This window comes from Poeciliopsis prolifica, unplaced genomic scaffold, assembly GCF_027474105.1.
Source record: "Poeciliopsis prolifica strain line A6 unplaced genomic scaffold, Auburn_PproV2 SCAFFOLD029, whole genome shotgun sequence".
Taxonomy (NCBI): domain Eukaryota; kingdom Metazoa; phylum Chordata; class Actinopteri; order Cyprinodontiformes; family Poeciliidae; genus Poeciliopsis; species Poeciliopsis prolifica.
In genome coordinates, this window is record NW_026562404.1 from 1,339,366 (window position 1) to 1,367,350 (window position 27,985).

At 37.9% G+C, this 27,985-nt stretch overlaps 4 protein-coding genes across 7 annotated transcripts in view; 1 reads left to right on the plus strand and 3 right to left on the minus strand.

Moving 5' to 3' along the window:
- The window catches only part of LOC129372308 (chymotrypsin-like elastase family member 2A), a 15,980-nt gene extending 8,795 nt beyond the window's left edge, over positions 1-7,185 (plus strand). The window contains exons 4-8 of one of the 2 annotated variants that reach the window (XM_055049496.1): positions 5,163-5,285; positions 5,449-5,585; positions 6,382-6,527; positions 6,683-6,835; positions 6,942-7,185. In XM_055049496.1, coding sequence (XP_054905471.1) covers positions 5,163-5,285; positions 5,449-5,585; positions 6,382-6,527; positions 6,683-6,835; positions 6,942-6,959 — 577 coding nt within the window. In that variant the 3' untranslated portion in view covers positions 6,960-7,185. Of the gene's footprint in view, positions 1-5,162; positions 5,286-5,448; positions 5,586-6,381; positions 6,533-6,682; positions 6,836-6,941 lie in introns of those variants that run through there. The other variant, XM_055049497.1, reaches the window with a different exon arrangement.
- Positions 7,186-15,203, minus strand: tmem51a (transmembrane protein 51a). 2 transcript variants are annotated; one of them, XM_055049495.1, is made up of 3 exons: positions 15,022-15,203; positions 11,000-11,475; positions 7,186-10,222 (listed from the first exon to the last, which is right to left on the minus strand). In XM_055049495.1, exons 2-3 carry the CDS (start codon positions 11,422-11,424, stop codon positions 9,817-9,819), a joined length of 831 nt encoding a protein of 276 aa, XP_054905470.1. In that variant the 5' UTR covers positions 11,425-11,475; positions 15,022-15,203; the 3' UTR covers positions 7,186-9,816. The 2 variants fall into 2 exon arrangements, with proteins under 2 accessions (XP_054905470.1, XP_054905469.1); XM_055049494.1 differs by lacking the exon at positions 15,022-15,203 and adding an exon at positions 11,600-11,757.
- A 3,011-nt stretch (positions 15,204-18,214) lies between these two features.
- LOC129372267 (kazrin-A-like) lies at positions 18,215-27,985 on the minus strand. The gene is made up of 7 exons (XM_055049425.1): positions 25,087-27,985; positions 24,883-25,001; positions 22,249-22,480; positions 22,015-22,116; positions 21,053-21,219; positions 20,601-20,742; positions 18,215-20,433 (listed from the first exon to the last, which is right to left on the minus strand). Exons 1-7 carry the CDS (start codon positions 25,195-25,197, stop codon positions 20,275-20,277), a joined length of 1,032 nt encoding a protein of 343 aa, XP_054905400.1. The 5' UTR covers positions 25,198-27,985; the 3' UTR covers positions 18,215-20,274.
- LOC129372266 (kazrin-like) overlaps positions 25,196-27,985 on the minus strand; it is a 157,613-nt gene continuing 154,823 nt past the window's right edge. The window contains exon 12 of one of the 2 annotated variants that reach the window (XR_008607237.1): positions 25,196-25,289. The gene's annotated coding sequence lies outside the window, so the exon portion shown is untranslated. The remainder of the gene's footprint in view (positions 25,290-27,985) is intronic. The other variant, XR_008607238.1, reaches the window with a different exon arrangement.

Genomic DNA, 27,985 nt, shown 5'->3' on the forward strand with positions numbered 1-27,985 from the left:
AGGCAAAAATCGGCAAAAATGGGGTCAAAATGGGAACTTCAATCAAAATGGTTGACTTCCTGTGATACTTGCACTATGACATTAATTATAAATTTTGAGCGTCTTGGGGAGCTCTACAAGTGTACCAAATTTCATGTCTCTACGATAAAGTAAGTGAATAGCAGAGGGTAAAAAAGGGTGTTTTTCCAATTTCTAGGTGGCGCCGTAGAGACATTTCTGTTGCAATTTTTGCGACGACTTTAAAATACGTAAATTTTAAACAGGCTTAAGGCCTCCGCCAAGTTTGGTGAGTTTTTGAATATGATAAAGCCCCCAAAAAGCCAATTCATTTGGGTGGAAGAATAATAATAATTAAAGCTGCAAGCAGCCTCGAACGGCCCTCGCAGCCAAGCGCCGCTCCGGCCTATTGCCACCGCTGGGTACGAGCAACCACCGCCTCAGGCCAGCCACCACAGAAGCTCTCACGCAGTTTTCAGCGCCTCCCCCGCACCGCGGAAGCTGTTGCTCAGTTTTCATCAACGCTGCGCACGTGCTAAGACAGAAGTTGTTGCGCAGTTTCCGCGCCCATCCACCAGGCGGTACGCATCTATGCGTTCGGCGGCTATCCTTCAAGATGCAAAAAAATGTGGTATAGATTCATTGGTTTAGCGAGGAAATATAGCTGGCGGATTAATGTAGAGGCGCAGTGGAGTCAAAATACATTTCAATGCTGTTTTGCTGTTTAGAGGTCAACAAAGGTCATACGTATCCAATTTGGCGCCAGTCCGATGATCCACGTGTCATTTAGAGCCGATCATATGCACATGGCGAAGAACTGCATTTCGTCATTTCTACCCCCAATGCGGTTCGGTCAGCAGCCAGCATTCATAGAGTTCATCATGTTATCGTTTTTAGTCAGTATTCACATGATGAAACCCATATAAATTATAGAATAACAGTAAAACATACAGCAGAAAAAACATGTGACTGCCTCTTAAAAGTGGGCGGGGCTACAGTGACCTCACTTGATGACCATTTCCATGGTCATCAAGTGACCATGGAAATGTGTTCAGGGCTGTTCTCTAGAAAGACAGAGGAAGTGTGATGATGCAGCTGTGATCTTGCATTTGGAAGTCATTTAATGTTGATGTTTCATGGTAAATAGTGAAAGTTTTACACTAAGCCACACCCACATGCTTGATGTTAATTACAACTGAGATCTAAATGCAGTGCAACTTTAACGTTATCGTGAAATGAGCCAGGAAAATGGTGAAGGTTAAGATGTATCAGTTTAATAAACCGCACTGTTCAGTAATAAACCAAGGGCAATGCACAATAACAGAGCACAGTTAACTTTCAGCACTTTAGAACAATAGCACAGGCTGAATCCCATCCATTAATTAGGTATTAATCACAGGAAGTGCTGTAAATAAATATTACAACCCCAATGGATCGGTAAAAAGATACTTAGCATTTTCTCAGAGCTCTTTCAAACGACATTTTAAACATCTTCTATACATAATAACAAACAAGTCTGAATGTATGAAACTGGATGTATCACACACACTATTCAGTTTATTGAATTAATAAAGCGCTTCGTTAGCATTAAAAACGTTGCAGGCCTCAGGCATTGGCTTAGCATCCTCCTCAGAATAACTGTTCCAAACATGACGGCTTCCAGAACCAGCAGGAAGGAATAAATTACTCACCGCACCGCGAGTTACGACTGTTTAAACGAACAGCAATGGGCTCTTTGCACCTGCCGCGCTGACGTCACAACTGTATACCCGAATGCGGCTCTTTTTTCCACTTTCAGAAACTATAACTGCTATAAAAGACAAAGTCCTACTTAAGACACAAATAAAACAATACTATGTACTTTGTTTAAGTTTTCATGGATTTCCAAGCCATCCTCAATTAAGACAGCTTGTAAATATTCGTTGCTACAAGTTAAAGCTACCACTTGAAGCTAACGCCGTACACACCGCTCTAAACACCGTCTTAATGAGCCATTCACAACAAGCATGCAAAAGTAATAAAACGAAATAACACAGAAATCTTAAGCAACACGGCCATATTTTTCTAAAAGTAATAACCCTGAATCTGAACAGTCAGCTGAACTAGAACTCCGATACCAGAGTAAACTCTGTGCTCGTTTTTCTTCGTCATACTTCAAGCAAAAACTCTGAACTGCCCCCCCCCCCCCCCCTGCTTTATTGTCGTTAACAATAAACACACGTAATATGCTTGAAAATAAGGCACAAACAGTGTCCGTTAGAATGGCTGAGAAATCTTTAGATAATTAAATAGCAGATTTTTACTAGAAAGCTAGCAGGCTTGTGCTAGCAGTTTAAAGAAAATAAAACTCACCTTCATATCTGTGAATGTATAAAGAGGCGAACATCTTAAAACCTTTCTTTGCCTTACTTGTTGGGGTTTCGGATCGATGTACATTATTAATTTACCTTGGAAAAACATTTCAGCCGTGTTTCCCGAACGTGTAAGCTGAGGTGCAAAGAGCCCATTAAACTTCTCCAACTCCGGTCCAACAGAGCCTTCTTGCTCCAAAGCGTGGTTCGGATTTGCAACTCCAAAATCCAAGCAAAATGTTGAGCGTAGTCCAGTTCTGTGGCTCCAAAAAGCAAGCAAAAAGTTCAGGAAAACTTTGCAGCTCCAGCTGTCGCCGGCTGACTGTTATTACGTAGCGTCGATCTGTTTTCTCATTGATGGAGTACCACTGCCTCCTGCTGTCGCAATACTGGTATTGCACTAGCAGTACCAGTATTTCTCCACAAGGTGCCAGTGGTACTCCATCAACACTGACCCCAGTGTGTTCTTACTTCGCTGTGTCATAAGTTTTGCTGAATGACTTTGTTTGTATTATTTCTAGCAAAAATGAATGAATGTTTGTACTTTAACCCACAAAATAAACTTATATATATATAAAATGTTATAATAATGTATATTTAAATAATTAATAACAACATAACCTATGGGCTGCTGTTTTCTAGGGGCGCTATAGAGAAATTAGGCCACGCCCTACAAATATTGTGATGGATTCCAGTCGGGGAGTGGATAAATATTCATCCTTGTGAGTTTGCAGCAGCTGAGCCCGAAAATGTGGTATTGAGAGCCAAACGTATGGCGATGGCGTTACAGGTAACTTCGCCACGCGCCATGCCCACCTGCTCTATCGTAGCTGGTCGGGGTTGGAATCCTCAATACACCAACATGTCTTCGGTGTCTGGGCACAGTTTCATGTTGATGAGGTCAAAGGGTCGGATAGCGAACGTTCACAGTAAAACATTACACTTCCTGTTCTCAGGGGGCGTGGCCTAAGTGATGTCATCATTCGACCATAGGGTAATGTAGGAGACCCGATGATGATCAATCACAGAAACTTTGGTGCCTCTGTGAGTTTCTGTGTAGGAGATATAGCAGTTTATGTTTTTATGGCGAGTAGGTGAACTTTGACCCCTAACCCCCCTTCAGCATACTCAAAAACTCACCGTTTAGATAACTTTATATGAGACATGCCTTATGAACAGACTGACCGAGTTTGAAGCCGATCAATCGAAATCCCTAGGAGGAGATAGATCAAATATGAAGGCTGTAAACGGCAAGAATGGGGTCAAAAACCGAACTTGAATCCAAAATGGCTGACTTCCTGTGGGGTTTAGACCATGGCTCCAAGAGACTTTTTTGTACGTCCTGACAAGGTACACATGTGTACAAAGTTTCGTATTTGTAGGTTAAAGCATGGCTTGGGGCTGATCATTTAAAGTTTTCTAGGGGGCGCTATAGAGAAATTAGGCTACGCCCACCAAATATTGTGATGGATTCCTGTGGGGAGTGGATGAGGGTCCATCCTTATGAGTTTGCAGCAGCTGGGCCCGAAAATGTGGAATTGAGAGCCAAACGTATGGCGATGGCGTTACAGGTGACTTCGCCACGCCACCACGCCCACCTGCTCCATCGAAGCTGGTCGGGGTTAGAATCCTCAATACACCAACATGTTTTCTGTGTCTGGGCACAGTTTCATGTTGATGAGGTCAAAGGGGTCAGATAGCGACAGTTCACAGTAAAACATTACACTTCCTGTTCTCAGGGGGCGTGGCCTAAGTGATGTCATCATTCGACCATAGGGTATTGTAGAAGACCCGATGATGATCAATCACAGAAACTTTGATGCTTCTGTGAGTTTCAGTGTAAGAGATATAGCAGTTTATTTTTTTATGGCGAGTAGGTGAACTTTGACCCCTGCTAACCCCCCTTCAGCATACTCAAAAACTCACCGTTTAGATAACTTTAGATGGGACATGCCTTATGAACAGACTGACCGAGTTTGAAGTCGATCAATCAAAATCCCTAGGAGGAGATAGATCAAATACAAAGGCTGTAAACGGCAAAAATCGGCAAAAATGGGGTCAAAATGGGAACTTCAATCAAAAATGGCTGACTTCCTGTGATACTTGCACTATGACATTAATTGTAAATTTTGAGCGTCTTGGGGAGTTCTACAAGTGTACCAAATTTCATGTGTCTACGATAAAGTAAGTGAATAGCAGAGGGTAAAAAAGGGTGTTTTTCCAATTTCTAGGTGGCGCCGTAGAGACATTTCTGTTGCAATTTTTGCTACGACTTTAAAATACTAAATTTTAAACAGGCTTAAGGCCTCCGCCAAGTTTGGTGAGTTTTTGAATATGATAAAGCCCCCAAAAAAGCCAATTCATTTGGGTGGAAGAATAATAATAATAATAATAATAATAATAAACAATAGGAAAACAATAGGCCTTCGCAGCGCTTAGCTGCTCGGGCCTAATAATAATAATAATAATAAACAATAGGAAAACAATAGGCCTTCGCAGCGCTTAGCTGCTCGGGCCTAAAAAACTTTTTTGTGTGTTTGAGAAGCTCAGAATATTGTAAAGGTAAATAACTAGAAGATCCCTGAATTTTGCCATACTGATAAAACAAAACGTAAGAAAAAACAAAAGCAATTCGAACTTTTTTTTTTTTTTGAGAATTCAAATAATAGCTTAAAAGCAATTATAATTACAGCTTAAATTATTAGGTTATAGAAGCACTTAATACTACACCACATCCGTTTAGCACATATTTACACACAAAAATCTATCTGTTTTGCTTTCTGAATCCCTGAGCCTTGTTGGCCGTTCTTACAGTGAAGTCGACGACTACAGAGTGGAGCTGGGGAAGCACAGTCTGAAGGCCACTGAGGAAGGCTCAGTGGCTCGCAGTGCAGCCAAGATCATTACTCATGAAGACTACAACATCCTGCTCAGTCGGTAACACCAACGCTTTCTAAAACCACTTCTCTTTATGCAGAAGAGTGTGAGGTGTTGCTTAACAGTGAATGCTATTTCATAGGTGATCCAAGCTGTAAAATTTGATGAGGCTACTTTCTTTTCACCTTTTGTACATAAAGGTATTGATTTTCTTTTTTTACAGGAATGACATTGCTTTGATAAAGCTGTCTTCCCCTGTTGCTTTGTCTGATACAATCACACCTGCGTGCCTTCCAGACCGGGACGTCGTCCTCCCACATGGGACCCCTTGTCTTGTCACTGGCTGGGGGCGTCTTTCAAGTGAGTGATTCAAAGAGAAATAAAACACAGTTTTACTATTAGCTAAGCCAAAGGTTGGACAAAAGGTTGGGTGACTGTTTGTCCTGAATTATGCATGAGTACTATGAACAGTCAGCTTGTGGTGATGTTAATTTTGTAGAATAGTACATTTATGGAGATGCAGGTTACTGCACCTTCCAAAACTGTCAATATCAGTTGAGCTTACACATTTACTATGTAGTACAACAAAGGTAGCACTTAACAGTAGGTTGGAATTTCTTCACAAGCAGAAATGTAAAAAGCTTGTATTGCATTTACAAGCTTTTTACCTAAATCTGGTGCTTTCAGAAGGGATACATTTGGCAAGGAGAAGGTTAAAATGAAAATATATCCAAATATAAACATATCCATAATCAACACACATAAACAATGGAGATCCACTCAAAGGCAGGAAAAGGACAGCATTAACCAGAAAGGCAGTCAAGTCTGCCATTTTAATTTAGGAGGACTTTCAGACATCTATTGCTAAAATAAAATAAAATAAAATAAAAATCTACCATTTTTAAACATTAAAATTTCAAACCATATTAATATTTTTGGAAGGCACTGAAAACAATGTGATTACAGGAGCATCTTATGAATAGTGACATACACTAATTTCTCACTGAAAAAGACTGTACAGAAAAACTGCTTTAATATTGCATGCATAATGATCAATTTAACCAGCACAAATTTATTTTAACTGTAAACAAAAATCCTTTAAGCCTAACGCTGTTTAACCAAAGTTAAAATTTGCACTTTCTTTCACCTGAGACAGCCAATGGTCCTGCATCTGATATTCTTCAGCAGGCTTTCCTGCCTGTAGTCGGCCATGATGTCTGCTCACAGCCCGACTGGTGGAACGTCCTGGCAACTGAGAAAATGGTCTGCGCTGGAGGAGATGGCATCACAGCGGGCTGTAACGTGAGGTTGCATTAGAATTTAACAATCAGTGTATTCCTAAATATACACATATTTTAGGAATTTGTGTTTTTCTGTTTTCATTCACAATAAAGGGAAAAGTGTAACATTTAGCCTTACTTTTTTTAACTGCCAGCTAACACCTAGCTAATCTGCAGGGAGACTCTGGTGGGCCTCTGAATTGCCCGAACCCAGATGGCTCCTGGGACGTCCACGGCGTCGTGAGCTTCGGTTCTGGTGAGGGTTGCAATGTTCTGCAGAAGCCCACGGTCTTCACACAAATCAGCTCGTATGTTTGGTGGATTAAACAAGTGAGTAGCTGTTTATTTCTGCAATTACCTTTGATAAAAATAATAATAATAATAATAATTTATTAAAAATCAAGTAATTTTTTATGTTCTTTTATTTCCTCTGCAGGTAATGAGCACCAACTAAAGATGCTGCTGATAAGAACAGCTAGCAAATGTAAAAGTTGCATCTAGTGAAATTTAAGAACCTTAAAATGTGATATTAAAAAAAATTGTAGCATTGTAGAATTGACCACCAAACCAGATCATGTCTGTGGCTACATTTGGCTTTTCCACAGACCATAAAGGAGATTATTGCAATATTTTGTGAAAAACACCAATAAACTACACCAGGATAATCCTAGATATTAATAAACAAATGCTTCCTCTTTATTTACCATAAATATTCATGAGATAAATGACTTTTCAAACTTCTGGGGAAAAAAAATACATTTGTATAAACACAAACATTTTTTTTTCACTGTACATATAAAATATATAAACTGTAGTCATAAAAAGACAACATTAAATGACAATGACAACACACTCATTATTGTACAAAAAAAGAAAGTGACTCCTACAACCAAATACTTACATTTGATATAAAACAATTTCACAAATTGTGTATAAAATTAATCTTTTTGCTAAACAGATTTTTTTTACAACAAGAAAAGTACATTGCTGAGGTCCAATTATTGAAAACAGTTTCAGCCTTCAAAAACAACAACTGTGAAACACTAGTGTAAAGGGCTTTTTCTTCTGCAAAACAAAAAGAGAAAAAGCAAGTGTGCAATTTCACAAAATGAGTAACATTGACTTTAACTCCAGAGTCACTTTGGCATCTGCTGTTCATTTCTAAAATAAAAAATAAAAAAATGAAGAAGGAGAGTGTACAGCCAGGTCGGCATACTGCTGTAACACAAGTTATATCCCTGAAAAAGAAAAGAAAAGCCTAGAGCCATCTATTTTTATTTGAATCTCTTTCCCTGCATACTTTCAGAATGAAAACAGTCCTGCTGGTCAAGTTGTGGTTGAAGGAATGATGATCAGCAAGCCAGTGAGCAGCTGCTGTTATAGTGTTGCAGCTGCACACTCAAAGAGTCTTTCTGTTTGCCAGTCGAAAAAAAAAAAAAAAAAAAAAAAAAAAAAAACAAGCCCTGAGAAGGAGAGACTATACTGCATGCTTTCACATCTCGCCATGGCCACTGAGTGCAGGCTTTCCACTATTCACCAAGTTCCTGCAAACATCTTCCCGCCTATACATCTCTCAGTACCACGTTGTGTGCAAGACCAGAACAACAACAATGGAGTCACACAATTTATTTAGAAAAGGCTTGAAAGTTCATTCTTGGAGTAAAGATGCTTTTGGTGTGTACAGCTGGAGGGTATTCATTGATGCATTCAAAGTCAGATCTTAACATATTTGTAAAAATATGAGTTACCCGGAAAACTAATGTCCTCCTTTAAATGACGTCTGTTAACTAGTTACCAAACACAACTTTACCACCTACAACACACGCTGAGAGTACAAATAGGTTTCAAACATCAATGATCCCTCGCAACTTCTGCTTTTCTAAAAGACTCACTTTACTTGTGAATGAAACTTGGATTGCACCAAAGTATCCAACATCTATTGTTTTTCTGCCTTATCTAGTTATTACACATGTAAACATATGAGTCCAGAGAGTCAAGCACCACTGGTATAAATGTATATAAAGCTTTGCTTTGATCACAATTGTTTTATCAGAGTGAAAAAATAAATCCACTCAATATTTCCAGTATAGTGATTCAATCTGTAATTAATTGTTTCGAAATCCCCAAAATATTCTATCATAAATGTAGCAGAAGCACATTTAATACCTAATTACTTGTCTCAGTTCTTCACTTTCTAGGATTGATCAATTGGTAATGTTTGACACACAGGTCTAGTTTTCTTATCCATTATTCAACGAAGGGGAAGACCAAAAAACTTTCCTTTCAAGTAGAACAGATGTACATTGGTCTGCATAAACTAAGAAACTGCTGCCTCTCCTAAACTTGCTCATGATTACAGTCCAAGCAATTATAAAGACAGTGTAGATAATTGGAATTGTGACAAGTTGGTCTTGTCATAAACCCAAGTTTGTCTTGCCACCAAGCAAAGTGAGGAGAATGGTAATAAAGTTAAAAGAAGTTCCTAAGGATCACTGTTAGAGAACTAGAGCAACTTGAATTTATTGTGAGATTATATTACCACAGTAAAAGATAATAAAAATTTATAGCTTTTTACACATCTTTAACCAAGGTGCTAAGACCCTGTACAGACTCTTAAACGAGTGGTAGTTCCAAAGTGAGCAAATTAATTTCTATCAAGAGAAAGTCCAAGTTATAAACTGGTACAATCTCCGCCAGAGTTCCAGGGAATGTCAAATCTGGAATCTTATCAAGAATCAAATACTTATGGTCGTCAGAATGTTTTTTTTTTTTCCCTTTTAGAAAAAACTCCAAAGGTATGCCTTACTACTTTTGTTGACATCTTCAAAGACTTCCAGGTAGCAGAGTTTTAGGAATGTTAGGGTCCATGTTTGGTTTAGTACTGAGAGCAATAAAAGGGTCTTTAAACGTGGCATAAATGACCTCTCAAAATAAGTGCATGGATCCATTTTTTTTTTAAATAGAAAAATTCTAAAAGCAGCCTCTCTCCAACATCTCATGAGCTCCACTATACTACCATCGATTCACCTGTAAAATCAGTACAAAGTGAAGGTGGTTTCTAAAGCTGAAAACTGATATGCCACAGTTTGACAAAACTTTGTCACTTAACAGAGTGATCCAGTAAGGTCCATAAAAAAACAACACTTTACAGTCAAGGGCCATGATGACAAATGTGAAAATATAACATTCTTCAGCTCAAAGCAAGAAGCCTCCTTCAGTGGTTGGCTGAACAAAGCACATCCATATCCACAAAGGTTGGCCATGGAAGATACTAGGAACTTCAGTCAATAGCTTTAAACAGCAGGCTGACCTTAAAGTGGAGGCACCTTATCTTCATATTGTGGCGGAGGGGTAAGAGGTTCGATACTCATTCCAGCTGCCGGCTGAGAGCTTCCCGTGTTTTTCATGGGAAGCTTTTCCGACTTAATCCTTCGGATTTTGATGGGGAGGAAATTGCGGTTGTTTTTCCCAGGTCTGTGGCTTGATGTAGAAATAGTAGCGGTGGGAGAGCTACAAGCCGGGGCAGGTTGTGGAATAGTGGAGTTGATGTCGGCAACCTCGTTTTCATACTGGATACCGTCGACCTGGACGAGGTCGTCGTAGGACGGCAGCTGGGAGACGCTTGGACGAAGGTTGCTCTGACGGACAGGGTACTGCCCGCTGCCTACCGCCTCCTCGTAGCTCGGTACCGCATAGCGCTGGGCCCGCTCCTCAGCCCTGCAGAGAAGTAAATGCATAAATTAAAAGGTCATGTGAACCACAAACAGCTCTGGGGGGAAAAAAAATAACCTATTTGGCAAATTTCCAATTTTTTATGCGGTTAAACCAAGACTCATTCAACAGACTCATAAATTAAAGCTGTGCATTAGGCTCCTGAAACTTCACTGATATCAGAAACGTAAATACTTCCAAATGCCTCTCTTCAAGTGATGACAGAAGGCTGTCATGAAATATTAATGGGATAAAAATACTTGAATAAAAATATCATGGCCAAATCCAGTGAAGTAGAAACACACAGAAATTACCAAAATATTTTTAACTTATGTAATGACTTTCTGGGAGTCTTAAAACCACAGTTTTACTTTTCAACAGAATATAAATAAAAACTTTGATAAAGCAATATGACTCTCAAATTATACAAGATGATTGTTTTCGCTCTCATGAATCATTCTCAGGCTGTACAATATCAATAAAATATTTAATTATGATACCACTGCTAAAACCTGTGAAAATGATACAAGTTATTATTAAGCTACATTTCCTCAACCATTTTCATTCTTTATCATTTTATAATGTCAATATTCTCTCTCCATAAGCTTTAGCAAGACAGCTATTAAGTAAAAAGTTAGGAGGTAAAAAAGAAAGAAAAATCCTCAGAATCTTTCTCGTAAGAAGATGACTTTGTGTTCTCTAAAGAGAGTTAAGTCTAACATTTGGTGTTTGTCAACCTGAAAGCAACAAAATGAGGTCAAGCTGCAAGCAGAGTAAACTCACGTTTCTCTCTCCTCCTGCTCTCTCGCCGCTTCTCTCTGGTTTTGGACCTCCTGGCGTCTCTGCTGCTCCCGCTGTTTGTTCCTCATTCCCAGACACAGAGACAGCAGCAGCATAGCCACCCCGGAGCCAGCCAGCACAAAGGCCACAGAGGACGCTTTATTTCTCTTGCCATCGATTCCATCATTCCCCCCTGAACCGCTGCTGCTGTTATTAAAACCTGTGTTCGCGGGCACCACGCTCCACACAATCATCACTACTCCGAGGGCGATCAGGCCGACTCCCAAAGCACACAGAGCATACTGCGAGCCTGAATTCCCATTGTTTTCTCTGTTGCTCATCTGGTTAGTGTTGTTGTTGTTGTTATTGTTGTTGCTGCTGACGGTCGTCACTACTAGTCCAGGGGGGCCGTCCACAGTGGATCGCATTTTGTTTAAATGTCAATACTTCAGTCAGATCAGGTCCAGTGAAGTCAAACACTGTGGAGAGAAAGCCATATTAGCAAGAGAACAAACTGCTAAGTCTAATAAAAAAAATAAATAAATAAAAAAGGACTATAAATCCATATAAAAATACTTATTTTTCTGTCACAGAAAGGCTTACAGTGATGAGAACGCCTAATTCTTGTGTCTCTTAGGTGGCGACTGAAGTTCGACTGCTCTCTATAGTCTCAGCTCAAACGCCTCTACTGCTTAAAAAGGTTTCACAGTCCAGCTTTTCAGAGAACTGAAGGAACATAAAATTCATTGTAGTAAAATAAATCCAAGCCTTTCCCTGAGTCACAGGCGCACTCTGTGGTAAAATATTTACAGCAGCCTCACCTTTCAAAGTCACCTGTGCCACAGTTAGTTACCAATGCTAATAAAAAAAGGGTAGTGGCCGTTGTAAATCTAACGCCTCAAGAAATATTAAGTAGTTGTGTAGTCCACAGGTTTACTGAGTTCTTATCAGCCACTAAATCAAAACTCTGTTATGTGGATATTTTGAATTTATGAGGTTGCATTAGTGGAAGTATTTATTAGCTTTTATACCAAGTAGAATGGTTCTCTGAAATGCAGTAAGCATGTCAGAGGTGTGTACTTGGCTACATACGATGAACATGGTAATGATGACATAGCTAAACCTTTCTATTTTAAAAAATAACCTTGTTACACGAAGTAGGCGAGAAGACGTGATTTACCTGGAATTAGGGAGTGGGAAATATGAATGTGCTGATGATGTTTTGAAGCTCAGATATAATTGAATTATCTTTAAAGCACATTCTGTTTATTGTTGTTCTATGCTGTGCCCTAGACTTTTCTCCTTAGTTCATAAACGACCTTTGATCTAAAAAGAGTGCAATTAATCAGAATTTAATTGTTTTGTAACCTATAAAATTGAAATACAGTTTCTGATTTGGGACACTTCAAAGCCTAATATCTGTAAAGAAATATTTATTGCATTACATGCTCTACTGTGTTAGTGATTTTCATCAAAATCTTATCAGCCACTAAATGTTAGTGATTTTCATCAAAATCACTAACACAGTTTTCTTACTGAAAAGAAACAAGAAAAGATTCTTACAAAAGTATCAAACCAAGGATGTCTTGATTAGATAGTATGATTGCAAATCGGACACAACATAGTAGTTTAAGACTCGATCAGAATCAGGTGTCATGACCAGGGATCAAATATGTACATTTATTCTTAAACTGAATAGGAATGATTACATTCCTATTTCCATTTCATGTTACGCATGTAATGGAAACAACACATGCGTAACACTTTGCAGCAGTGACGGCCGTAAAGCTATAAAAACATGTAATCACTTTGAAATGGAAGCATTGTTGCCGATTTAGTAGAGTTGTCGATGTATTTAAAGACTTTTCTGACCACTCTAGCAACTTTGACAAATCTAGCAACTTTCTTTGATTTATTGGTTAAAACGGGAGGGCACCGATCGTACTGCAGTCACAGTGAGAGCTGCCTTGAGTCTCTCCCATTTCAGAAGCGGTTGCAAGTGGTCAGTTTGCCTCAGCATCCTCGTCATGCAGCAGCCTGCAGTAGAGCAGAGAGGAGGCCTGCTCCATTCCCACATTGTGCAAAGCTGCCAGTGATCCCAATCTGGATTACAGTAAATATTATGCAAATACAGTTTTTTTATGTTACCTAATGTTTTTTTTTTAAAACCTGAACTGTCACAATAAACTAAATCCCTGCATTTCAATCACACGGCATCAGTCTCTGAGTCATCTTCTCCACTGTGTGTGCCTCTGATTAACCTTCTTTTCACTGAATTTGATATTATAAAAATATATTTATTTAGTGTGTATTCAGGAGAAGTATTTACATTACTAAATTAAATGTATTAAATTATTTAATAAATTTGCATATTTCTAAATGTTTTGAGTTTTTTTAATCACTTTGAACTTGCCAGCGTTGATATTTCTGCCTGGATCACACATAAACAACTATGTAACTTACACGTGACATATTGGATCGAGACTTGGTATCGGCTGATACGCAAAATCAAAGGACGTGAAGGCAAAAAAAAAATGAGAGAAGTGATTGGGAGATCCCAAATTCAAACTAATGCTAACCTTTTTGTACGCGCACTTGCATTACAGGCAGAAACCTTAATGTGTACCATGTTGACACTTCGATTTTTAGCCCATGATCTTCCTTCCGACTTGCCATCGACTTTGACGTAGTGAAACTCTGTATTGATGGTTATTTTTCTGTATTACGTTGCAAATAACATTTTGTATGTGGGCCAACTTTTATTTCTGTCTCTGTCATCTGACACGAACGCCAACTTCCACATATTTGTTGTGTGACCTACATGGAATGAGGCAAACTTTAATTGACTAACGTTGCGTTATAAATAGATTCAAACATCTGAATCTCCTCCAGAGTTATTGTGGGTATTCTGGCTGCTTCTCTGATTAATGTTTCCTCGCTATGTCTTGGTAGCTTCACAAGTCTGACATCCATTTTAGATGATGAACTGAGAAGTGTTCAAGCTGCTAGATTTTCTTTCAGAACCTAAACTTGCTTTACTCTTCTCCATAATTTAAGCTGCATCTGTATGAGGCCATTTATGTTAATAGTCTGACAAGTCAGTCACCAAAGATTTTGGAAATCATTTGTTAACATACACTATGCAATTTTTTTTCTTTCCACTTCACCGTTAGAAGCTACATAGTGTTTGTCACACAAATAAATCAAATGCAATGTGATAAAAAGTTGAAAAGTTTCCACCTAGAATTTTTTTTTTTTTTTTTTTTTTTTTTTTCCACAACACCTACCTCTATTTGCAACAGTATGAAATTAATCAGTGCATCTTAAGAATGATCATACATTCTTGCCAGTGGCAAAGTTGGACTTTATATTGAGCATTGTCTACAAACAGGCCTGGGCCTGCTGAAAACAAGGGGGCGGGGGGTATTAAATTAAGGGGATATCCCCAGGCTAAAGAATGCAAGGCATGACCCGGGATAAAGCTCATAAGGAACAGCTGGACAAATACACCTTTCAGCTGTTTTTATGAGGAAAACATACCAACATAGGCATGTTGTGCAATCCAGAGGTACAAAGGAATTTATGTGAGGATGGGACAATTTATGGTACTGTTTCAGTTTATCAAGTCAGCACAGTAAGATATTGACAGACTGGGGGGGGGGACACTCGAGCACAAGAGGAATGTCTGGTGTCATGTGTCAAGACTGTGTCAAATAACTAAGAGAATTGCATTCGGAAGCAAGGCCAAATGTCTTCAACATGTAGTAAACACCGTTAAAAAGTATGTCAAGGGGATTTTTGTTTTTTTTTCTTTGGTTGTTACTAAACCGACACTAGTTGACCAACAGAGCCTCTTCACTAAACAACGCGAGTTTCGACCTCAATAACATAGGGCTGCAATTATACTTTAAACAGGTTTTTATGCATCACAAATGCGACCATTACCTTTATTTTCCCAACATTTGTGCGATACAAATTGATAGGCGGGTAGCTACTTCAAATGGGTACATTGTGAACGCACTCACCTCTGTATCATTTGCCAGTCTTCCTTGTGTTTCTTTCTTTCTCTCTTTTCTTCGTTCTTTCTTTCTTTCTTTCTTACACAAAGCTATAAGCCGCTATGCTGCTCACGTTTAATTTCTAACGAGTTCGGTTGTAAACACCGTTTTCGTTTACGAATAAGGAACTTTCCTCTGAGAAGGATGGGCCCGGGCAGATTTAGAAGCAGGAAGGAGGGGGCTTTCGGCCGCAGCGCACTTCCAGTTTGGTTAACCCGTTCACTCCCGGCCTACTTCACATAGTTAGCTTGGAGCTATACATTTTTTGCATGACAAAATTTTAAACATGTTAATAAAAGCCACATAATTTAGTTTTTTTTATTTATTTATTTATTTATTTATTTATTTATTTATTTATTTTATGAAAGGATATTTTTGAAAAACAATATTTTAGTACTGGCAACACTGACTGCTTGAAAACAATGCCATAATAGCTTCACCATAGCCATGACCTAACATTCAACCCCAAGCAACGTAGAGGTTACTTCTCCACATGTGTGATACTCTGTTTTTTATATATTTCTGTACCTGAGTTACAGTGCCATGCACAAGCCGTTAAGATGCAAATATTCATTGAAATGATGCATTGGTTGTAAGGAATTAAAAAAAAAAAAAGGACAAAGATTGTTTCAGAAAACATGTTTTCATTTGGACATAGCCTAAAATCTTTTGAGTTGATGTGGTCCTAACTTTGATATCATTTGTATCATTTCAGAAATGATACCAACAAATTTGTAAGAGATACTTATTTGGATTAGTCACCCAAACTAGCTCTTGCCCACAGACATACTTCCTGCAACATCTGGTGCAGGTTCTAATTTCCCTTTAGAGCCACTGTGAAGAGTGTCAGGAAAATAAAATTAACATTCAGTGTTTATGATAGTTAATGATGACACAACCAATAATAAAAAATAGAGATACTGTCTCCAAATGCCTAAGAATAGCCTGAGAGGTCAGGCCTACAAGTGTTATTAGGTTAAAATGATGGGTGGTAATCAGTACTTGTCTAAGTAATTTGATTTAAGGTCAATTTGAAGAGATTTTTGTCAGAGCACCACACATCATAGTGTGATGAGACTGTAAACCATATAAAGGCAAAAGAAATGCGGAATATGTTTGATGCAATTTTAGTTTAGGTTTGGAAAATAGAAAAAAAGGATTTTTTCTAAAAAAAAAAATGTCTGAAGTAAAATTTCCTTAATGAATTAAGCCACTTTCGTCATCACAAAGTTAGTCTGTGCAGTATTTCAACCACAAAAAGCTGTTTGCATGCAATTTTTGGTAGGTCAAAATTTTTTCAGGTCTCATGCGTAATAATTGTGCCTACTAATGATATATTTGTCCAGTTAAATTGAGTCTGACAGTTTTTTATGACCATTTCTAAAAGGTTTTAGTGACCATGAATGCCAAAGTTCAAGAAGAGTATTGGGGACATCATAATCAGAAAAGCAATAGCTGGGTGAGGCAGTTTTCTATTATTTGTTGGCTGAATGATTTTACATCTCAGCTTGGAAATGAGAGTATGTATCTTCAAGCCAATGTATAGCAGATGTGTTACAGCAGAGGAGAAATTTCTCATACTTTGTCACATTACCGTGAAGTTTGCTGAACAGAATGATGCAACAATCCTATCACAAATAATGTCTCTGTTATCTCTCTGACCAGGTCATCAAAGGTATTAAAATGTTTCTCAGGCAACAACAATAAAATGTTAACTAGGCTTAGTACAACAACAATATCTTCAAATGTCAGCAGAGTTTTGCAACAGTTTGAAAGTTCACAATGAAATTTCTAGGAAAGTGTAGTTAACCTTTTCCTTTATGCATTTTTACAACAACAATCAACAAAGTCAAACGTCAGCAACACTGAATAATTTAGTACGTCTACATCCAGTAAACCTAGTTTTATCAGTGCTTGACTTTTACTTCCTCTTTGTAAATTTACCACATGCCTACCTAACTGTCATGCCTCAGTTGTTGTCACATGACATGATTTATCTTTCATGTTATGTTTTTGACGTCCATCTGTGTTTTCAAGCTGACTTCTTCAAAATATGCTCTGCTTCGCTTTACACTTCATCTTTCCAATGCCAACAGCTGCATCACCTGCCAGAATGGGGAACAGTCCAGATCTATCGCACTATAATGGCAAAATCATTTCCAGCACTTGCCAAGTTGTTGCATTGTTCCTTTTCAATGAGGCTGCCTTGTTACTCTGGGCTCTGGGGAAGCTTTCTTCCTCTCAGGCATCATCATGGTTCACTCTGTTACACTGCACACGCACAGAGGAAGGTGCAATATGTGTAGAGCCACTGTGAACGAGTCCTGATTAAATCTGTTTGTCTGGATTGATGCTACATCACCGCCAGTTCGTAATCACATTTGATGGCAGCGAAGGAAAACATTACACTTGGATTCAAGCTTGATTTAAATGGCAGAAGCTTCCCATTTAGTTACCTTAAAACTAAATATGTTCAAGTAAATCATTATATCACTTACATAAGAAGGTGGTTAAACAAAATAACTGTTATGTCCATTGGGTTTCTATCTTTTATGAGGTCATAAAGTAATTCGCATCAAATGCCATGAAGTTATTGATATGGTTGTAAAGCTTAATCGAGAATTATGTTTCTTCACTCACTGCTTCACCGTTGGAGCTTCCTCCTTAACTTCCACTGATATTCAAGAGGATATCCATCCACCCAACATGTCTGGGATAAAGGTGGAGTCACTGTGAGTAACAGGAAGAAGTTGCACCATATTAAACTACAAGTTATAAACTATGACTCATCCCACAGAACAGATGAGTAACAATGTAGGTATAAATGGAAAGGTTTGGAGGTTTCATCTTACATCCGAATACGAGCATTGAACCATGCATGCCCTCTATGGCACTGTTTTACTCCTTATTTTATGTTTAATAATTGCTTTTGTCTTGCAGGGCTTTTCCTGATTTGTACATGCAATTTGAAGTGGCCTGTATTGCTCTTGGAAATGTGTGTTAATTCTTTGATATTCACTGCATATCTGTGCTAAAACCTGAAGAAATAGTGGAAATAATAAAGTCTGCCTCTACAAATTGGCCAGAACAAGAGTTGGCTACAATGGAAAAAAAATGAATGGAGGGTAGTGGACAGACATTATAGCATAAGATGTCACACTGATTTTTCAGATCACCTTTATTTCACCAGAAAACATTAATCTCATTGAGATTAAAACTCAATGATATTACAAGAGATGCATGGCCAAACAGCAACACAGGGACAGTTTCATACACAAAAATTTAAACATTAAAGTATACAACAAAGAGTACAATCAGGTTTTAGAAGCATCTGCATCAAAATGTATTACTTTCGAGGCTCTTTAGAAACTAAAAAGTGTTCTGAGAGACCAGCTCTTGGAAATTGAAGACATTCTGATTCCAGGCAAATAGAGCTGCATGTTGATGAGACCACTCCCTCAATTCAACCCAGGTCAATGGGATTTTGAAAGGATAAATGTTCTGTGAGCATAAGGAGTGTTTTGGTTGATATAACTTAGTCTTCTGGTGGACAGAGGAGAGTGATATACCCTCTCATATCAAAACAGTGGCACTTTGAGATTTTAAAACAGTCTCTTAAAGGAAATGTGTAGGCATGCATACAACTTCCCCATAAAACAAAATGGGTGAAAGGTTGCAGAAACAACATTTATTGCAAAATAAAGGCCAGTGTTTGGTCTGAATATGAGTCTTTTGTCAATTAGAATACAAAGATATTTAGCCTAAGAGAAAACCCCAATCGAGCAAGATTATTATAGGTATGCAACTATTAGCTTTGATCTTGAGTTTAAAAATTGAATGTGACTGGATTCAAACCAGATTATAAGTTACCAAGTCAATTTTGCACAGTACTGAAGGCTTTTTGAGTTTGGAGAGGACCACTTCTTGTGTGCTACCAGAAAAACAAATTTATGGATAACATACAGATTAAAAAAAATTGTTGGAGAAAATTTGAGTCACATTATTAATATGGATTATAAAAAACAGTGATCCAAGAATTGGCAATTGAGTGACACCCTCTAAGATGTTAACACTTGTGGAAATAATATAATCTCATTTCATATACTGGGGTCTGTAAATAGCAGTAGAGGGCTCTGGAACTCATCTATAAGATACTCTCTTTAAGATACATCTATAAGATACTTTCTTTATCTTTTACATTGTTGTGAACAATGTGAATGTGAACAAACAACATTGTGAAAGATCTTCAAAGATGTAACACCAGATCAAAAACTAGATAAATAGTGTAGAAGTGTTGAAGGTCTCAATTATTAATTGACAACAGATTTAAAAGCTTTAGCTAAAACAAAAGTTTTGATTTCTTTAACTCAAAACTTAAAGATTTGATTTCTTTAACTCCTCCTGTTTCTTGGTTGTCAAACAATAACAGATGATGGTCCCATTCTGTTTAATCTTCCTTCATCTGAAGGACAATATTACTTAATCCATAACAATGAATGGGAAATGTAGTTTCATCTCATTGTATCTTGAGAAACATCGGCTTTTTTTTTTTTTTGTATTATTTGAAAAATTACTTTCACTGGTCCAGATGCATTTGAATTATGATCTTTATTTTATCACAAGCATTTTTTGTCCTTTCATTTTCAAAACTCTCATTTCATTTTATTACAGCACACATCTTTTGTTGACATTGTAATATTTACTGCATGTGATTGTTCTCCAAAGGAGGTGCTACATTTCTTCAGACATAATGGTGTAATTGTACATAAAAAAAAAAAATATTCATAAAAACTTACAAATTTTATTTAGATCTGTCTCAACTGTCCACCACATTAAGAATGTGTCACAATGGATAGACCAGAAAGAAACAAGAACATTTAACACTTTAATCTTTTTCTATTTTTAATCTTTAAGTAGTCTGTACAATAGAAAGAGTCAATTCTTTGGGTAGAATAATCAGTTTTACTGTCAGTGTTCGTCAACATACACCACCAAGAAACATTAATACACAAAATAGAAAAATAAGTCTGTCAGTTCTCTGACATTAGAGCAAAAAGAAATGACTGTCCAAACAAGCAAATAGCTGCTTGTGCACAATTTACTTAAATCAAGAAAAAAAAAAAAAACTAACAAAAAAAAACATACTCTTTTATTCAAAGTGCAATCTGTCCTTTATATGCAGCAGAGTATTCACTGCATTTTCGGTCGGCTCTATTGCCATCACACGTTTGTGATCTCGATGCTTGAGTATCCTCGGATTGGGCTTCCTTCAGATCTGGAGGGAGTGTGATCTCGAACTTCCCGTGGCAAGGAGCCAAAACTGCTGTGGCAACTCAGGTCCCGCCCACCCCGCTTTTTGGGGCTGAGCCCTATTGGAGGCTGAAACATTGAAACGTCATCACATACAGAGACATATATTTTGATAGTTTACATTACATTTATTGCTTCAGTAATGAACAAAAAATATCTGCAGTTAACTCAAGATGTAAGCTGCGCAACAAAGGTTGAAATTTAGAGAAACTCTTTTGTTTCTGAGATATATGTACCTTCACAGCCCTCCTTCTTAAAGAACCCTCATCAGCCGTGTGTCGGGTGTTAGAGCTCGGTGGTCTGGTCAGAGAGTTCTGCCGCAGGAGCGTAGGTGGTGTTACTGCACCTGAAAGATCATAACTTTGCTGTGTATTTGCTCTACAGGGAAGCAGAAAAAGAAAGAAGGTTAACACAAGTAACATTTGGAGAGGGCATAATTCACCTTTGTGAAGCATTCACAATGACTTGAAAAATTATATCGAATGTCATATTAATGTTTCTTATATAGTAGCTGAGTGGAAAAAACAACCCGTGGGTAATATTTGGTTGAACAAATATTCCTTTTTGACTGGTTTCATATATTTTTGATATTATTAGATCACCGGTCAAGACAGGATGCTCTCTGTAACTCTAACATTGTTCATTTTTTTGCAGCCTGCACATGCTGTACATGAACATTGGCGCCCACCTGGCTGAGCCAATCAGTGCCATCATCTCCTCATCAAGATGCCGCCGGACCATGTGTTTGTTGCTGGGAATTCCCAGTGCTGTAGCCATTGAGTCGGTGTTGAAAGACGGGTCAAGCATCATAACAGCTCCATGAACTCCACTACTGAGGAGGCTGTCAGCGTATTCCTGGTAACCAAGATTAAAAAACAAACCACAACAGACTCTTAATTTTTTTTATTTTTTTTATTTCTGTGTTTATCAACATAAGGAAAAAGCCCTTCCATTGATTCACCTCAATGTAAAATGAAGTCAGTATTATTCATGATAAATAGAAACTTCCAGGTCTTCATACAATGCCAGATCAGACATCCTTATCTGTGACTGGAGTCAGTGTTACAGGAAATGCTTGTCCAGTTTGCGGTCTGTTTCTTATCTCGCTATGATAAAACTACCCTCCTTTATCTAGCCTCATGACGTAACAAATTTTACTTCAATAAGGAAGATCTACCTTCCTTCAAAGTTTTATGGTCTCATTATGGTTTCAAGATAAAAATTACAGGAATTATGCCAAACAAAAAAACAACATCCTTTTAGTAATTCTCTTTTAGATTCCTCAGTTGCAGAGTTCTTATTGCGTTAGACTTAGAGGTGGAGAACTGAGTTGTTGCTACACCAGTGACAGAAGTCTCAGTGTTGATTACAGAAAGTATCTGTTCTTTTTCATGGAGAGTTCCTAAGGGTTGAACACTTGATCCACTTCTTACTGCTCTGTGCCTTCTCTCGTTGAAGTCTATTCTGAGAAAAAATGGGTGCCCAGATTTACCTGGAGATATCAACTCTTTATTAAACTGTGTAGAAGGTACTTTTCTAAGACTCTTTTTACTAAATTGTATTTGGATTCAAAATATGTTGTTTTCATTCAATTCATTTTGATAAGTAATGTGTTTTATGGACTTTACTTCTTTTTTTGTGCTGCCTCACCTTGAGGTCAATATCTTTGATCCATTTCATGACGCGATGAGACGTCCATACCAGCGGATCCTCATTCTGGTGCTCACACTGTGTCCGACGAGCCTGCAGCACCTGGGACATTATTTCATGAAACACATTTTAGCTGATCGCTTCCATTGGCTATCACTTGATAGCTTCCATCACTTGTTTTCTGCCCAAGCACTTTCAAGCAGATTCATCCCCCAAGCTTTCTTTCTTGCTCACCTCTTTGTTGAAGTCGAGCGACTGCAGCAGTTCGATGCCCAGCAACAGGCTGACCTGATGGAACTTCTTGGTGATGTTGAGGTGACGCTCTAAGTCTCGGCGGGTCAGGGAGTTCAGCATCCGCCCGTCCACCAGATGAGTGTGAAAAGCCTGGGAGTACTGAGGCAATCCCACGTCACTTAACCAGGCCTTGGCCACCCAGTGGTGGTCCAACTCTGCGGCCTTTGACAGCCTATGGACAGAAAAGGGTTACTCATGGAGAAAATTGCAATATATGCACCAAAATAGCAATTATTTAATGATGTTACAGTAGAAACGACAGGGTGGGTCACATACACTTATTTATTGGAGTATTGCTAAAATGACAACCACAGCGCTTACAATTTATATCATGGTACACCCCTTTTAATGACATTCTGTGACACCATTAACCAAAGTACTAAGTTTTTCTGGTTGGTATTGAAGGAACAGCTTTTTTCTGTTTCAAGAAAAGAGCTGACAGGCCCTTTTCTGTCAGTCTAGGCCCTCAGTCCTCTTTAGCAGTTAGTTGGACAGGACAGACAATTTTGTTATCAACACTGAAGCTTCCATAATTTGAGCAGAAGCAGAACCAGTGCTGCATCTTCAATCCCAACACAATACCCCGGGCAAGAGATAAGAACACTGAGATCACAGAAACACAACGTCCAGGGCTTGTCTGCCAAGTTTAAATTAAGCAGCAGTAATGCATTTACCTGTCTGGCTGAAATTAAAACCTCAGAAAATGTAGACTGAGGTAATCTGCTTTAGAAAATCTAAATATGCCCAGTACAGATGATTTTAATTTTTAAATTTGGGTCTTATTTTATTCTGGATAATTATCTTAAGCTTGATAAACAGCAGTCAATTTTTTTCCAACTACTACTCATTGATAAAGAAAAGCCTTGTCTCTCTTTTAAGAGACGATTACTCATGCTTTTATCACCACACAGGACGATTGTTTTATATCGAGCTAACTCCATCATCCCTGCAAGTAGCTCTAGTTGGCAAAAAGAAGCATCAACACTAGCTCCAATCTTGAAATCTCTTTATTGACTTCCTATTTGTCATCACGCTGATTTTAGAGTTTTATTGCTCACTAGACCGACTAGCCACATTCTGTCTTCACGATCTTCTGAATATCCACACCTTTAAGTGTCCTCCAGTTACTCAGCCAGTTTCTCCTCAGTGATCTGGGACCAGTTAAAATGTAGAGGTGATTGAACATTTGCTGTGGTGGCCCAACAGTGTGGAATACCTTAAATCTACATGCCCATGTTGCTCACAGTATAGAATCATTACAATGCATTTTAAAAAAACAAATATTTTCCCCTGGCCTTTGCCATCAGAGAAGCTAATTAGTTCTTAGAAACCCTTTATTGTTCTTATTTATTGTATTAAAGTTTTACTCTGTCTTGTACCTTATAGGTAATAGTGAGGGACTTCGGTCATCTATTTAAATGTGCTGCATACCGTAAATAAAGCTGTACTTTATCAATGAATTTTCTTCATTGTTACATATTTTCTGTAAATTTCTATTAATTCTTTGTAGATGTGTTTCTATGTTTTTTTTTTTTATATATGATTGCATATCATAAATTCATGAGATGAACATGTTACCCGGGTGGAAACTAATTGGCTTTTGCGTCTTTCTGCAATATTATTATTTTATTATTTCTTTATAAACATGATCTGTATTTTAATTGTGCAAACAAAACTGAATAAATTTGACATAAACACTATCATGATCATAATAGAAGCTAAAAGAAAGACAGTAGAGACAGATGAGAACTACAAACATCTCGGAGCCATTCTAGATAATAAGTTAAAAGTTATTCTGAGAACTTGTAGTTAACCTGTTTAATTTTCACCTGTTAAATTTTAATCTGTTTGATGTGTTTTTAACTTCATTGCACATGCGCTTTGGGAAAACTCAGAAAAAGGGTGAACAATGATTGTTTTGTCTCTGAAACTTTTATATCTGTAAATTATTGATAGTCTTCTTTTACAGACTACCAACTAAATCTGTGTTGACATTTTCTCTTGTCTGGTAAAAAAAAAAAAAATCTATTAAGTAGAGAAATAAATACAATCTGGGATTTGAGCAGTGCAATCTTGCAGACCTGTTCAACAGACAGAAAATCAGGAAAAATAAAGCCATTATGACCAACTTGAACTGCAAACTTTATGATTCTTTGAATTTATTTCATAAGACAGGTATATTTCTAACATTTTCATGTGATCAAATTCAACCTAGAATGTAAAAAAAAGCTTAATAAAAAAGAAAGCGCTACCAAATATAAGCCTTACAGAAGAATACATCTACAGATTTATGTCAGGCTATTTTATTTTATTGTAATTCTTAATACCTGATATTTCAACCAGCTTAAAAGTGACAGGCAATACTAGTTAAATTAAGAACATTACTATTTTAGTAAATTTTATGTAAAATATCAAATGGGTCTGACCTGCCTCACCCTGAAAAACGATAATTTCCACTAATTTATTTCTTGGCTTTTGAGATGAAAGACTGGTTTTTACTTCAAATGGCCAACAGATGGCCCTCTAAACACACTGTTATGTCTTATAATGAGGCTGTTTTTAGGCTTTCCTCACTCTTTGCCACTCTCAGCCTCTCTGTAATCCTCTATGGCAAGGCGAAGTTTCCGGCGGTGCATCAAACTGTTGACGCCCAAACCCAGCTCCAGGTCTTCATCCGTTAGTCCCAGTAAGACCTGGAAAATGTTAGAACGGACCTGTTACTACAACTCCTGCTTGGAAGCTTGAGATGAAACCCACGCTGAATGCAGCTGGCGTTACCTTTCCGCTCTTGACATTTTCCGAGCAGGTGCGAATGTACATAGGCATTGCCATGACAACCTCCAGCCAGGCCTGAACGGTGCCAGCCCTCCACTGAGACATGGGCGTCATCCTGGCCAGCTCCACTTGCTGGAGGCGATCCAGCTGGTCCTCTGACCCGTCTGACAGGCTGAGGCGGGTGGAACTGTAGAGGCTGTCTGAGTCTGGGTGGGTGAGGGGATGAAGTTCAGATGGGTGATGTGGGTGAAGTTTTTGAGTGGAGACAGGGGTGGCAGTGAGTTTTGAGAGCAATGATAAGAGCAAAAGCGTTAATGCACCACAACAATCAGAGCTTCAATGTAAAAAAGATGAGCCCATTGGGAGGGAAATCATTTTCTTTCATTCCATGAAATTACAGCTATATTACTGGAGACAAGGATGCAACTTTTTGTTAACAAGCTCCTCACTTAAAGAGTCCATTAACTGGAGCATCTGCTTGAGCTTTTAAAATAACATGACTCATCCATATAAATAAGCCTGCAGGAACCCTACAGTTAGACGATGTGTAGAGTATTCTCATGCTTCTTATATTACATCAATGTCCTGCTGGTACCCTGAATGGATGAAAAGCTATCCCCCGCAGATTTGCAACATTTATCTGACAAAAACATTATGATAGCTCAAACATTTACATTTTATCAATAAATTATGTTTTCAGGAGACAAAAAAATAAACGCCAATGAAAGCATTTCCCTTACTCGAGCAGCAGATGGCGACATCCTCACATCTCATAATGCATCGCTTCCTTGTATTTGACGTACACAGGAAGTGGACAGCAGAAAAAATAGCCACATGACTCATGTATTACATTTGAAATCTTTGAATTATTACCATATATTTCAATACACCTATTTTGTTTGCCTCGCCCTATGAATGAACATTAGCCACAGCCATCAAGGCTAAAACAGTGAAGCTGCTGGGAGACTAATGAGCCTGGGATAAAAGCATCCATCTTTCAGCGCAGTCATAACATAATGGACAATGCAGACACTTTGTCCTTGTTGTTCTCTGCACATTCAGCATCCATTTTATTACAGTGTAAAAAACAACTAATTTATATATAGATATATATATTTTTTGTTTTGTTTTGTTTTACTATGAAATCACATTGACAAAGAAAACCCACTTAATGGAGCCTATTTAAATATATATGTGCTTGAGAGAACTAAGCCAATGAGCAAACCTGTTGGAGTTATTTGTTTACAAAAGACAATCAGAAATCTGTTACTGGATGGATGATTTGACTGAAAATACAATCGCCTCTATTTTTGCCTAAACTTAGTTTAAGAAGCCATAAGCCTTGCAGGGTTTCCTGTTCTTGGAATGATCATTTGGAATTTACTGGATTTTAAACTTTATTTGGTTAGATTAAAAACAATCTAATTGAGGACACAGCTTGTGCTAAAATGGTAGACACCATGAAACATTTAGAGGCAATTACTCCTCAGCACAGTTGTGCAGATTTTGAATGTTTGCTGAATGTTTTCCCTTTTCTCTGTCTGTCTGCTTTCCTCTCAAGTTATGGTAAATAAAGGTTCTTCACAAAATCTTAGAAAATGAAAAATACAGGTAAAATATATTGATTGAAAGCACCTCTACCACTTTCTGTTCACTTGGTTTGATAGGGAGGTTAGAACATAATCAGTCATATTTCAGAAGAGTCATCTGACTCAGATGAGGATAAAAACCTTTATCCATGGAAATAGGGTACAATTTAAAATCTTCTGAAATAAATCAACTATATGTGAGATATTATTACCATACATTAGTTTAAATAAACTAAAACCTGCAACAGAATACAGCCTATATCATTGGAAAATATGTTTTGTTTTGCATTTCCTACTGGGAAAACAAATGAGACTTCTAAGATTGTATTTGTTTTTTGTTTTTTTTCAGTAATACATTTGGTGAACCTTTGGGTTGGTGGTGGAATATAAGAATATCATGGATATGAAGTGAAAAAACAGACCTGCTAGTTATACTTTAGAGTCTATAAAATGATAGTGCCAAACAATATTTTTTTGTCCAAACCAAAACAAACAGTGGACAAAACATTGACACTACTTTTGTTTGATCTGGATAATGTGTCCTGACTGACTTTCAGTGACCTCCGATCATGCATTTAATAATATCTTTGAAAAATTATAGCAGCCCTACCACAAGTTATTTTTTCATCCTTCCTTTCTTGCCTCCTTCCTTCCTTTGTTGTTTTTTCAACTAATTTAGTTAAATTTGAGATATTTGGAGAGCGCAAGTTAACCCAGGTCACAAAAATAATAATAATAATAATAAAAATAAAAATAAAAAACTCTTAAAGAAACAAAAATAAATCTGGCTAATAAAGTAACTGGCCAATGTATATCAAAAAACTTACTTTTGCTCTCAAAAGCCTGTTTATGTTTCGTCACTCACTTTGTTTCACACATTACATCTTTTTATAATTACACTTCAACTTGAAGAAGTGCTAAGTCAGGTCAGAGTGTGACGACGTTTGAAAGTTAGAAGGTATCTTCCAACACAGTTTGCAACCCAGTGCAACTCTTTGTTGAAGCAACAAGAAATGATCTTTCCTCCAACCTCTTTGAATGGGACTGGTTGCTTCTTGGGTCGCTCCACTGTGTTGAGAGTAGGATGGGAGTTTGACGGGAAGGGGTCAGAGTTACAGGTTAGTGCCCACGTGGTACACACCATTATTGACACCATGCGCTCACACATGAGATCTGGCATGGCCTTATCTTCCCTTGGCCCTTTATTTTGACAAAACTAATGCAGCTTTGTGGGAAATGCAGGGAATGAAGAAATCAGAGGGAAAAAGAGAAAAAAAGGCCATTTGAAGGCTGCACCCTGCAGCTCCCCCACG

What these genes read in the sequence shown, in the direction of transcription:
- LOC129372267 (XM_055049425.1), bottom strand. Translation starts at nt 25,197, where the DNA reads ATGACGCCCATGTCTCAGTGGAGGGCTGGCACCGTTCAGGCCTGGCTG. An exon ending in AAAATGTCAAGAGCGGAAAG is followed by an intron (nt 25,002 to 25,086) that starts GTAACGCCAGCT and finishes AACATTTTCCAG; the next exon opens with GTCTTACTGGGACTAACGGA. An exon ending in TAAGAAGGAGGGCTGTGAAG is followed by an intron (nt 20,434 to 20,600) that starts GTACATATATCT and finishes TCAATGTTTCAG; the next exon opens with CCTCCAATAGGGCTCAGCCC.
- tmem51a (XM_055049495.1), bottom strand. Translation starts at nt 11,424, where the DNA reads ATGCGATCCACTGTGGACGGCCCCCCTGGACTAGTAGTGACGACCGTC. An exon ending in GAGCAGGAGGAGAGAGAAAC is followed by an intron (nt 10,223 to 10,999) that starts GTGAGTTTACTC and finishes ACTTCTCTGCAG; the next exon opens with GGCTGAGGAGCGGGCCCAGC.